This window comes from Mandrillus leucophaeus, unplaced genomic scaffold (assembly GCF_000951045.1).
Source record: "Mandrillus leucophaeus isolate KB7577 unplaced genomic scaffold, Mleu.le_1.0 Scaffold834, whole genome shotgun sequence".
Classification (NCBI taxonomy): domain Eukaryota; kingdom Metazoa; phylum Chordata; class Mammalia; order Primates; family Cercopithecidae; genus Mandrillus; species Mandrillus leucophaeus.
Window position 1 is genome coordinate 109190 of NW_012109075.1, and position 12507 is coordinate 121696.

General features: G+C 35.3%; 1 protein-coding gene across 1 annotated transcript in view; it reads left to right on the forward strand.

Annotated features, from left to right (window-relative positions):
* FAM199X (family with sequence similarity 199, X-linked) overlaps positions 1-12507 on the forward strand; it is a 29285-nt gene that overhangs the window by 5745 nt on the left and 11033 nt on the right. The window contains exon 2 of the mRNA XM_011968255.1: positions 3216-3435. Coding sequence (XP_011823645.1) covers positions 3216-3435 — 220 coding nt within the window. The remainder of the gene's footprint in view (positions 1-3215; positions 3436-12507) is intronic.

Sequence of the window (12507 nt, forward strand, 5' to 3'; positions counted from 1 at the left end):
AAAAAAAAAAAAAAAAAAAAAAAAAAAAAAGAAGAGGATATAAAAAATGTTACAATCTTTACTAGTAAAAAATATTATTATTCTATTTTATGAATGGTTTGTTCAATTATGAGTTCAGTTTACTTGCCACTGATAATTAAAAACAAAAGACAAAGACTTCTGAGAACATTCAGAACCTTGTGATGGTTACAAATCTGAAAAACTGAGAAACACACTGACTTTGCCCAAAGGTAAGAGCACAAAATGAAGCAAATTCCTGACTCCTTTGGCAGTGATCTAATGGTTAGATTACTAAATATGGCATCTTTTTTTTTTTTTAAGGAATGTCATTATTACTCATGGAGAGAAACACATTTCTACAGAATTTTTAGAAGCTAAAAAGAAATTCTAATTAAAAACAATTATCTAACAGTTTTTCCTAGCACTGAACATATTATTTGGTACATAGAAGATACTGACTAAATGTTTGTTGAATGAGTGAATGAATAAAGGGAAAAAAATCACATGTAATTCGAAGACACAAGAGAAAAATAGTTTGCTCAGGACATAATGTAGATAGGGCTTACTGTGTCCAGAATGTATTTTTGTTTTGTTTTGAGACAAGGCCTTGCTCTGTCGCTCAGATTGGAGTACAGTGGCAGGATCAGCTTGCTGTAACCACAGACTCCTGGGCTCCGGTGAACCTCCTGCTTCAGCCTCCTGAGAGTAGCTGGGAATACAGACATGTGCCACCTTGCTCAGCTCATTTTTAAACTTTTTGTAGAGACAGTGTCTCGCTTTGTTACCCAGACTGGTCTCAAAGCAGGGTGTGATTCCTCTTCATAACTTTTATTGCAAGACCTGGGATAATTTGGTTAATTAAAAATTTTTCTAAAATGAGGATACTGTTCACCTAGCAAGCATGTGATGAAAGTAATATTACAAGATATTCTAGGATTCTTAGATGAATTTTATTTTTTTTACTATCTATAAAAATTTATTGACATCTATTTTCTATTTACTGAATTATAATAGTTTGTGTGTATGTGTGTTTCAGTGTTTTAAAATGCTCTACCTTCAATTCAAAAGAAAAGGTACCATAAAGTTTTTCAGATTGTCCAAATTTTTTATGTAAATCAAGAACTTCTAAAAGATTAGCCATACAAAATGGAGGAAGTTAAAAAAATGAAGTGCGTAATTTGAGAAACAGTAGATTTAATGAAGGATGAGACACGACCTAATAATAGGTAAATAACAGACTTTTCATAAGGTAGTCGTTACTTCAGGAGCTTGTTAGTACTGGAAATACTAAATCATTATCTTAAGGATTAATTCCCTATGCTACTGGCAAAGCAATGAAAATTGTCTTATTAATAGTATAAAACTAGTGGAAATTTACAAAAGAAAACAGATTGATAGATTTCAAGACCAAAAAAAAATCCAACCAAAAACCCTACAATAAATACTGTAGACAAAATGTTAATATCCTTAATGCATAAATAACTCTTACAAAATTAGTAATGAAAATATTAACACATAGGAAAACACCATAGCAGAATAGCTAATAAATATTTAAAAATTTGATCTTGCTAGTAATTAAATAAATAAAACTTGATATAAAAATGTTTCTGTGCCAGTGCAGTGGCTCACGCCTGTAATTCCAGCACTTTGGGAGGCTGGGGTGGATGGATGGCTTGAGCTCAGGAGTTTGAGACAAGCCTGGGCAACATGGCAAAACCCCATCTCTACAAAAAATACAAAAATTAGACAGGCGTGTTGCACCTGTGGTCCCAGCTACTTGGGAGGCTGAGATGGGAGAATCGCTTGAGCCTGGGAGTTTGAGGCTGCAGTGAGCTGTGTTTGTGTCACTGCACTCCAGCCTCAATGACAAAAGTGAGTCCCTGTCTCATAAAAACAAAAAGTTTCTGTCCTATAAGATAGGTAAAAAAAAATTTTAGCAATTTTAGTGCTGTTAAGATTGTGGTGAAATGAGCACTTTTATATACTGCCTTGGGGAGTATAAATTGATGCAGCCTTTCAGAAAGGTGTTGACTAAATTGATCCTTAGAAGTGTTCATATTCTTTGACTCAGTACTTAGCTTTCAAGCAGCTGTGTCCTGAGATAATATATTTTGATAAATAATTATAAACAAGGCTCATCTCAGTATTATTTCTAATATTAAAAAATTAGAAACAACTTATGTATCTATTATTGGGGGAATAAAGTTAAATAAATTATGATACATTTAATACAATGGAATATTATATAGGCATTAAAATGTTTTTAAGTAATATACTTAGGAAAATGTTTAGCATATTAATGTTAAATGAAAAAAGCAATATACTAAAATATATATACACAGAATGGTTGCTGATTCTGTAAAAAATATGTATGCATGTAAAAATAAACTATCAAAATATTATAGATTAGTTACTGCTGGATAATGGAATTATTGATCATTTTATTATTCATTCCTTTCTTTCCAACATCTTTGCAATGAGCCTGTACAGCATTAATATGGAAAAGTTACTTAAATATAACAAACACTTCTTGAACATCTACCTGTGTAGATGCTTGTTGGTGCTTTTCTCTGCCCTGCAATGGCCCCACTCTTCCTTTAACAATAATAAAAGCTGTCATATATTGGGCACTTTTTATGTGTGCTGCAAGTGCTCTGTATTCATTCTCATGTGATCATCACAGTACCTCCATTGGGACACAGACTTGGAGAGAGTGTTATTTGCTTAAAATCAATTAGCTAGGAAGTGACAGCAAGAATTTGAACTGTCTGATTCTAGAGCTTAGTCATAACCACTATGCTGTATGTTTTGTTTGTGGATGAAGATTTTACTTTAGTCCTAATTTAAATACTACTTTCTTTTAAAATAGTGTACTACAAAAATTTTCAGGCAGCTACAAAAGTAGAGAGAAAAGTGTAATGTACCCCATGTTCCTGTCACCCAGCTTCAACATTTATTCATATATGGCATCATGCTTCATCTGTACCTCTATCCACTCCCCAACCCCTGCCTTATTTTGAGGCAATTCCTAGACATATATCATTCATAAATATTTTAGTATATTTCCTTAAAAGGTAAGGGTTCTTTTAAAAATACAAAAAAAAAAAAAACCCTCACTTTCCTTATACATGTTATAAATATGTCCTGTTAATTATATCTTAACACTGTGTGGATTCTGTAGTTCTTGTGATTTCTTTTATGTTGTGTTTTTGAAGGTGGAACCTAACTTCTTGTGGAACAAGTGTTGCCAGCTCAGAAGGCAGTGAGGAGCTGTTTTCATCTGTGTCTGTTGGAGATCAAGATGATTGCTATTCCCTGTTAGATGATCAGGACTTCACTTCTTTTGATTTATTTCCTGAGGGGAGTGTCTGCAGCGATGTCTCTTCTTCTATTAGCACTTACTGGGATTGGTCAGATAGCGAGTTTGAATGGCAGGTAAGTTTTTTTGTCTTTTTCTTGTCCTCATTACTATAGAAGTAGAACTATAAACTTCTCTTTTGATATTTTCATCTCTACTTCAAAGTAAATTTCTCTACTGTTTATCCAGTCCTGGAGATTCTCTTACAACGTGTTTTAAAGTTAAGAATTTGATGGGATATCTTTATTTTTGCTAATGTACCTTTTAGATGCTATAGATCTCCTTTTGTAGATTTTTATGTTATTTAATACTTGTGTAATATTACCATTATTATATATCATCAGTACCTTTCTATGCATGAATCCAAGCAAATTTATGCTTCCTACCCTATAATAAATAGGTTTTGTGTCCTTATAGGACACATATCAGTCACATTATGTATCTAATATCATAAACTGTTATTACCATAAATACATGATTTTTGGTTCTGTCATCAGAAATATATAATTTCTCATTTTGTATTCTGTTTGTATGTAGACATGTTTTTCGCCTGACACTTTTTTCTTGTGGCGTATATACCATGTAAAACGGCTTTGTGGTAAATTGTTTGAAAATGCTGCCTTATAATGAGTGCAGTTTGTCAGAAAATTTAGATTGTGTTATTACAACATCCATATTCTGATTGTAAAAACGATACATTTAAAGATGTTTTCCCTGCCTACAGCAAAGATTTTATTTGCTAGATAAACTCGAATGCCTGCTACGTTTGAAAGCTATCTGAATACTTGAAGTTTTATTCCAAAAGAGGAATTGAATATTATAATTTCAAACAGCTTTCAAATAATACAGAATGGCACCAAATTTAAAAAGTCTCCAAGTCCCACTCTACTATGGTTACCACTGTTAGGAGCTTATGCAGATTCAAGTATGTTTGCATACTGTTAAAAACACATGGGATTATACTTCATCCACTGTTCGGCCCTGTGCTTTTTTTTCAGCTAACACATCTCATTCTTTTCCATAACTGGATGATAATTTACTTAATCCATTTCCTAATTATGGCTATTTCAGTTTGTTTCAGTTTTTTGTTGTTATAAACGATGCTACACTGAAAGATGAGATTTTTTTTTTTTAAGAAAAAAAGTAATTCACAACCCTTCCGTTTTTGTTTTTCATATTATTTTGGTTAAAATTTTTTTAAACTTTTTAAAAATTTGAGGTGAAATTCACCATTTTCATCATTTTGAAATGTATAGTTCAGTAGTTATTAATATACTCACAGTGTTGTGCAGCCATCATCACTATGTAATTCCAGGGCATTTCTGTCACCCCCAAAAGAAATCTTATACCCATTAGCACATAGTCCCAATTCTCCCCTCCCCCTTATCACCTGGCGACTACTAATCTAATTTCTCTATAGATTTGCTTTTGTAGATATTTCATATAAATGGATGAATATGTGGCCTTTTGTGTCTGGCTAATCTTTCATTTGGCATAATGTTTTCAAGGTTCATCCATGTTGTACCATATAACAGCACTTCATTCCTTTCTATGACTAATACTCCATTTTGTAGATGTACACTACCACATTTTGTTCATCCATTCATTAGCTGATGAACTTTGGGTTGTTTCTACTTTTTGGCTGTTATAAATAATACTGCTGTGGACATTCAGGTACAAGTTTCTATGTGGATTTGTATTTTTAATTCTCTTGGATATACCCCTAGGAGTGGAATTGCTGGATCATATGATCACTTGATGTTTAACTTTTTGAGGAACTGCTAACATGTTTTCCAGAGTGACTACACCATTTTACTTTTCCACCAGCAACGTATGAAAGTTCCCATTTCACCACGTCCGTGTCCACACTTGGCCTTGTCTTTTTGTTTATAGCCATCCTACTGGGTATAAATTGGTGTTTCATTATGGTTTTGAGCATCTTTTCATGTGCTTTTTGACCATTTGTGTGTCCTCTTTGGAGAAATATCTATTCAGATACCTTGCCCCTTTTAAAATTGTGTTATTTTACTTTTTATGGTTGCATTGTAAGAGTTCTTTCTATATGCTGGCTATTAGACCCTTATCAGATATATGATTTGCAAAGATGTTTTTATTCTGCGGGTTGTCTTTTTGCTTGTTAGTATTTATTCACTTGATAGTGTCCTTTGACACCAAAGTTTTTAATTTTAATGAAGTCTAATTTATCTTTTTTTTGCTGTACTTATAATATCATATTTTAAAAACCGTTGTGTAATCCAAGATGAGAAAGATTTTCACCTGTTTCCTTCCCAGACTTTTAGAGTTTTAGTTCTTACATGTAGGTCTTGATCCATTTTGAGTTATTTTTTGTATATGATGTGTAAGATAGGAGTCCAGATTCATTCTTTCTTTTGTGTGTGTGTGTGTGTGTCTTGTTTTTTGAGATAGAGTCCTGCTCAGCTCAGTTGCCCAGGCTGGAGTGACGCAATCTCAGCTCACTGCACCCTCTGCCTCCTGGGCTCAAGCCATTCTCCTGCCTCAGCCTCCCGAGTAGCTGTGATTACAGGCGCCCACCACCAAGCCCGGCTAATTTTTGTATTGTTAGTAGAGACAGGGTTTCACCATGTTGGCCGGACTCGTCTTGAACTCCTAACCTCAGGCAATCCGCTGCCTTGGCCTCCCAAAGTGCTGGGATTACAGGCTCATTCTTTCTTTTTTTAAGAACGGAGTCTCACTATGTTGTCCATGCTGGTCTCGAATTTTTGGGCTCAAGCAATCCTCTCACCTCATCCTCCTGAGTATCTGGGACTATAGGCATGCACCATTGCACCTGGCTCCCAAATTTTTTATTTTGTATGGGGGTATCCAGTTGTCCCAGCACCATTTGTTGCAAAAATTATTCTTTCCTCATTGAATCATCTTGGCACCCTTTTGAAAATGAATTAATCATAGATGTGTGGGTTTATTTTTGGACTCTGAATTCTATTCCATTGATGTATGTGTCTATCCTTAAGCTAGTACCACACTGTTTTAGTTATTATAGCTTTTCAGTAAGTTTTGAAATTGAGATGTGTTCTCCCACTTTGTTGTTCATTATAAAGATTGTTTAGGCTCACATCTGTAATCCTAGCACTTTGATAAACTGAGGTAGGTAGATAGCTTGAGCCCAGGAGTTCAAAACGAGCCTGGGCAACATGGCAAAACCCTGTGTCTTTAAAAAAAAATGCAAAAATTTGCCAGGCATGGTGGTGTGCACATGTGGTCTCAGCTACTCAGGAGGCTGAGGTTGGAGGATCGCTTGAGCCCTGAAGGTGGAGGTTGCAGTGAGCTGAGATTGTGCCATTGCACTCTAGCCTGGGCAACAGAGCTATTTGGGGTCCTTGCAATTCCGTATGAGTTTTAGGATCAGGTTGCCCATTTTTCAAAAAAGTGTAGTTGGAATTTTGATAGAGATCACATTGAATCTGTAGATTGCTTTGGGGAGTATTGCCATCTTAACAATATTAAATATTCCAATTAATATGGGATGGAATATCTTATTTATTTAGGGCTTCTTTATTTCAATGATGTTTTGTAGTTTTCAATGTCTAAGTCTTACACTCTCTTGGTTGAATTAATTCCTAAATATTATATTCTTTTCGATGCTGTTATAAATGGCATTGTTTTCTTAATTTTATTTTCAGATTGTTCGTTGCTAGTGTATATATAGAAATACAATTGGTATTTGTATATTGATTTTGTATCGTGCCAACTTTGCTGAAGTCATCTGTTAGCTTTAATAATTTTTTCCCCTGTGTGGATTATTTATCATTTTCTATATTTAAGATCATGTCATCTATGAATAGAGATAATTTTTCTTCTTTTTTCCTCATCTGGATGCCTTTTAATTCTTGCTTAGTTGCCCTAACTAGATCTCCTGTACAGTGTTTAATAGAAATGGTGAAAGTGAGCATCCTTGTCTTTTTCCTAATCTTAGGGGAGAAGTTCAGTCTGCTTCTCAATGTAGTTTTTTTAGTATTTTGTTAAGGAATTTTGCATCTATATTCATAAGGGATATTGGTCTGCAGTTTTCTTTCTCAGTTGTGTCTTTGTCTAGCTTTGGTGTCCAGGTAATACTGTCCTCATAAGGAGATAGGAAGTTTTTCCTCTTCTGGTTAAAATTTTTTAATAAGATTTTCTCATTTAAGATATAAACTTTTTCATGATATTCATAATGAATTTTTCAGTGTTTTTTTTTTTTTTTTTTTTTGGAGACAAGGCCTCGCTCTGTCACCCAGGCTGGAGTGCAGTGATGCAAAAATGGGTCACTGCAGAATTGACCTCCTGGACTCAAGCAGTCCTCCTGCCTCAGCCACCTCAGTAGCTGGGACCACAGGTGGGCACCACAACAACCAGCTAAATTTTTTTTTTGTTTTTTTGTAGAGACAGGGTCTCACTTTGGTGCCTAGGCTGGTCTTGAATTCCTGGGCTCAAGCGATCCTTCCACTTTGGCCTCCCAAAATGGTGAGCCACTGTGCTCAGCCAGTGTCTCTCTCTCTCTCTCTCTCCCCCACTTTTTTTTTTTTTTTTTAGTGCAGACTTTGTATTTAAAATCAGACTGCAACAATTCTTAGTAAAGCATAAGTCAGTTAGAGTCCTGATAATTCTAAGAAATATTTTTTCTGCTTATTTTATGTGATTTATTTAGAGTTATCATCCATAATGTTACAAGGTGGCAGACATTTTTAAATTTTAATTGCTGGCTCCTTCACTTATGTTGCGAGTAGTTAGAGTGGAAAACCATCCCCAGCCATTCACCCTTAATGTACATGAGTGACTATGATGTCAGAACAAAAATCATACCTGCCTTAGTAATGTGTTTTCCCACTTGTGAAATTGGAGTATGGATACTCTGTTACCATGGATATCTGCTATTTAAATATGCTGAAAGATTTAAAGTGCTGTCTTGTATTTGTGGAATTTCATAATGATGAGCAGTAAATTATCCAAGAAGATAATTACAAATTACATGTTAGGATTAATATGGATTAAATTCATTTACTATAGTTAAAAAATTTGTATTACTTCTGTTATGATTAAAAACTACATCTGTTTAAATCTTTCTTTTTAACAGATGTTTCAGTTACTGAAGTAAATATAAATGATTTACGGATTCTCTGGGAAGAAAAATGCTCACTACTTAGTAAGATGAGATTTTAACCTTAGAATGAATTAGCATCTTTGCATTTTGCTTTGCTGATAATTTTCTTTGCTTTCAGTGCTTTTGTTATTAAGGATATATTTGACTAGTCTTAGAGTCTGAGAAATTATTTCTATTATTGAGCAGGAAAGCTTAGAAAATTTAAACAGTGAGTAATCAGCTGTCACACTTGAAACCTAGAGGTGCACTCTGAAATTACACATCAGCTGTTACAGAAATGAGCTTACTCATAAAATTCTGCTGCATTCTGCAGAAAATATGGCAGAGATTTAAGTCTCCCTGTGTTTCACAATTACTGATCATAATATAAATATGCCAAATATTGCCCATGAAAAATATGGGCTGGGAGTTAGTAAGCATTTATTCTGAAATATAGTATCAGTTATAAAATGGAAAATTGCTGGTCTAATAAATATACAGGAGCCCATACAATTCTCCGATACAACCGCTAGTCTAATCTCGTATCTCCAATCGTCTACTTGACATTTCCACTTAGATGACCTTAATATTTAATACTAACCCATTATTTGATGCTGAGTCCTTGATGCAGTGTTGCAACTTCCAATTACAATGTTTCCATGGAAAAAAATAGACTCTGCTTAGTGACATGTCTTACAACTTAGTAAAAAATTATTATTGTCTGTCCAAAGGACACTTGTGCTTGCTTCTCCCATTATCACTACAAACCCTTTATATCCCAAATTGTATTCCTCTCTTATTACAAACTTGCCAGACAGGCAAAACTGTTTAGCATAGTTGAAAGCATTAGATTGGTGTCCTACTTTGGATTCTGCCACTAGTTGTATGACCCTCCCCAGACATCATTTTTTTCTTTTATGTAAAATGAGGATGTTGGACTAGAAGATCTGTAACATCCTTTCGGTTACCTTGCTATGAAAATTGCGGTCTTTAAGTGTATCACTCTGGGTGGGTTGTGTGACCTGAAATGTCACCAATTTTTTTCTGGTCTCAACATGAGACACTTTATTACCTTATCCATTCAGTTATCAAACCAGCTTTGTAAATTGTTTTTCTTTCTTTTTTTTTTTTTTTTTTTTTGAGATGTAATCTTACTCTGTTGCCCTCACTGGAGTGCAGTGGTGCGATCTTGGCTCACTGCAACCTCTGCCTCCTGGGTTCAAGCGAAGCTCCTGCCTCAGCCTCCTGAGTAGCTTGGACTATAGGCGCATGCCACCACACCTGGCTAATTTTTGTATTTTTGATTGAGACGGAGTTTCACCATATTGGCCAGACTGGTCTCGAACTCCTGACCTCGTGATCTGTCTGCCTTGGCCTCCCAGAGTGCTGGGATTACAGGTGTGAGCCACTGCGCCCAGCTTTGTAAATTTTCATGTTACATTTGTCCTATGTATTCCCATTTTTCTTTCCATTTTTGCTTATTTTCATCCACGCCTAGATTACAAGAGCTTCCTATCTAATTCCAGTCTTTCCTCACTCTATTTTGTCCCCATAGTGCTTTCTAGCTGATCTTCCCTAAAGACCAGTTTCATCAAGTTACTTCTTAGAAAATGTTATCGGCCTACTTCTACATATCATATGACAGTTTTTGGTTCTTCTGTTGAACTTTTAAATCCCTAGCACTGATTTTCTGTGTTAATCATACTGACATATGATTACATGATATCTAGGATATATGTCACCTCATACTATGTTTTTTTCCATCTATGACTTTACTAAATTATTCTCCTTAGCTGAATGTCTTTTCCTTTTTCCCCTATCATTCTGAAACACTACCATGTGAAATTAACCCAAGCACTTTAGCAACATGTGACATTCTCTGAGAGATTGTGCTACTTTTTTAAGGGTCCAAAACCATGGCAAGGGATGGAAAAAGAAAAGTACATCTCTTTATTGAGTGTTGCCTGTGTGCCAGGCATGTTACCACATTTAAACCACTCAACAATCCTTTGAGATTGATGATGTTGACCACATTTTACTGCTAACTCTGAGGCTCAAAGAAATAAACTAACCTATACAAGGTCACACTGCTAGTGAGCAGTGGAGCTGGGATTTGAACTCTGGGATCTTTTTACTTATCCCTGAAAAAATGGCCAAGGTACCACTACTTAGCTTTTTTACACCCCTCCCTCCCCAACAAATGCATAGACAGAAGTAAAGGTACAAATTTAAGTGCCTAGCAGATATTCTCCAAGATTTAGATGAATTTTTTTCTTATATTTTGAAAATACAGGTATTTCAAGAGTTCTTTCATTTACCTCATTTATCAAAGGAGCTTGATGGAGGGGAGGCCTTTTGTCTGATAAGAAGTGTCTTTTTTTTTTTTTTTTTTTTAAGGGCCACAGGGAGATTTGAAGTCAAAGGGAAAATAGCAAAGCATTTTCTTTTTTGCAATTACAGGCTGTAAAAGAGATGGCATTCATATGTGCATTCAGCAATCATCCTTTCATAACACCACCTAGATAACAATTAGGGTGAAGGGTGAACAGTTCAAGCAGTGTTAGTTAATGAGATTTTATGGGTTTTTTTGTTGTTGTTTTGAGATGATCGCTCTGTCTCCCACACTGGAGTGCAGTGGCACGATCTTGGCTCACTGCAACCTCTGCCTCCCAGGTTCAAATGATACTCCTACTTCAGCCTTCTGAGTAGCTGGGATAACAGGTGCGCACCACCACACCCAGCTAATTTTTGTATTTTTAATAGAGATGGAGTTTTGCCATGTTGACCAGGCTGGTCTCGAACTCCTGACCTCAGGTGTTCCACCCACCTCCGCCTCTCAAAGTGCTGGGATTACAGGCATAAGCCACTGCGCCCAGCCGTTAATGAGATTTTAAAATAAGTTATACAGATTGTTGGTAGTCACTTATGTACTTGGACTTGTCAATAACTGTCATAGTGAAAATGTAGTTTTTAAGAGTAGTAGCTACTTATGGGGATGTAGAAAGAATGGCCTCTCTCTTAGACAATTTCATTTTAAACATCATGGTCATCTTTTGCATAGTGATTGACTCCTATCTTTGTGGTTTCATTTATTTCTTTGTGATTGATTCCCCAGTGCCTGCCTGCAGTCCATTGCAACTCTCCCAAACTTTAATCCTGCAGCTTCAACCCACTGCTAGATATTTCCATTGATGACGTGTGGTCTGAAACCTAGCATTCATCATGTGCTGTGTTGTATAATTGTATGTCTGTGTTATTGTATTACTTTCCCAAGTAAAATTTTTGTGTAGGGACTTAACACTCCTTTGAATCCCCTGTACCTATTATACTGCTGTGTACAAAGTAGGAGTTCAAATACGTGTGATCGCAATAGTCTTCATGACTAAAGTAGCTCTTCACTTTTTTGGTAACCGCATAAGCCTAGAAATCATCCAGAGTTCAGATACAGTTGCAAGCTCTATAGAACCAAAACACAGCAAAAAGGTGCTGTTTTATACCTTGTAAAAATGAAGCCAGTATGTTTGAAAATTGTCATGTGCTCCTTGTAGAAGAAAAGACTTTACTTTTTTGATGAATGACTTAAATACATTTATTTAAAATTAAATCCATTCTAACTTTTGGAGGTAATGGATATATTTATTACCTTGGTCATGGTGGTGGTTACATGAGTATATGCACATGTGCAAAAATATACATAAATATATATAAAATTATAGCACATATTTTTGCTGTTTGTCTTAAATTGATTTTATTTTCTGTATGTTAGGCTTGCTTTTATTTCTCCTTTGTCTACACTTTGTCTTCTATGATGTTTTCTAATTTTTCTCTTATAATACTTCTGGTTCTTAAAAGTGTTTTGCTTTATATTAACAGCATATTTAAAATTATTTTATTATTTATTTTTTGAGACCAAGTCTCACTCTGTCGTCCAGGCTGGTATGCAGTGGCACAAACATGTCTCATTGCAGCCTCAACCTTCCAGGTTCAAGCGATCCTTCCACCTCAGACTACAGGCATGTGCCACCACACCCAGCTAATTTTTTTTCCTTTC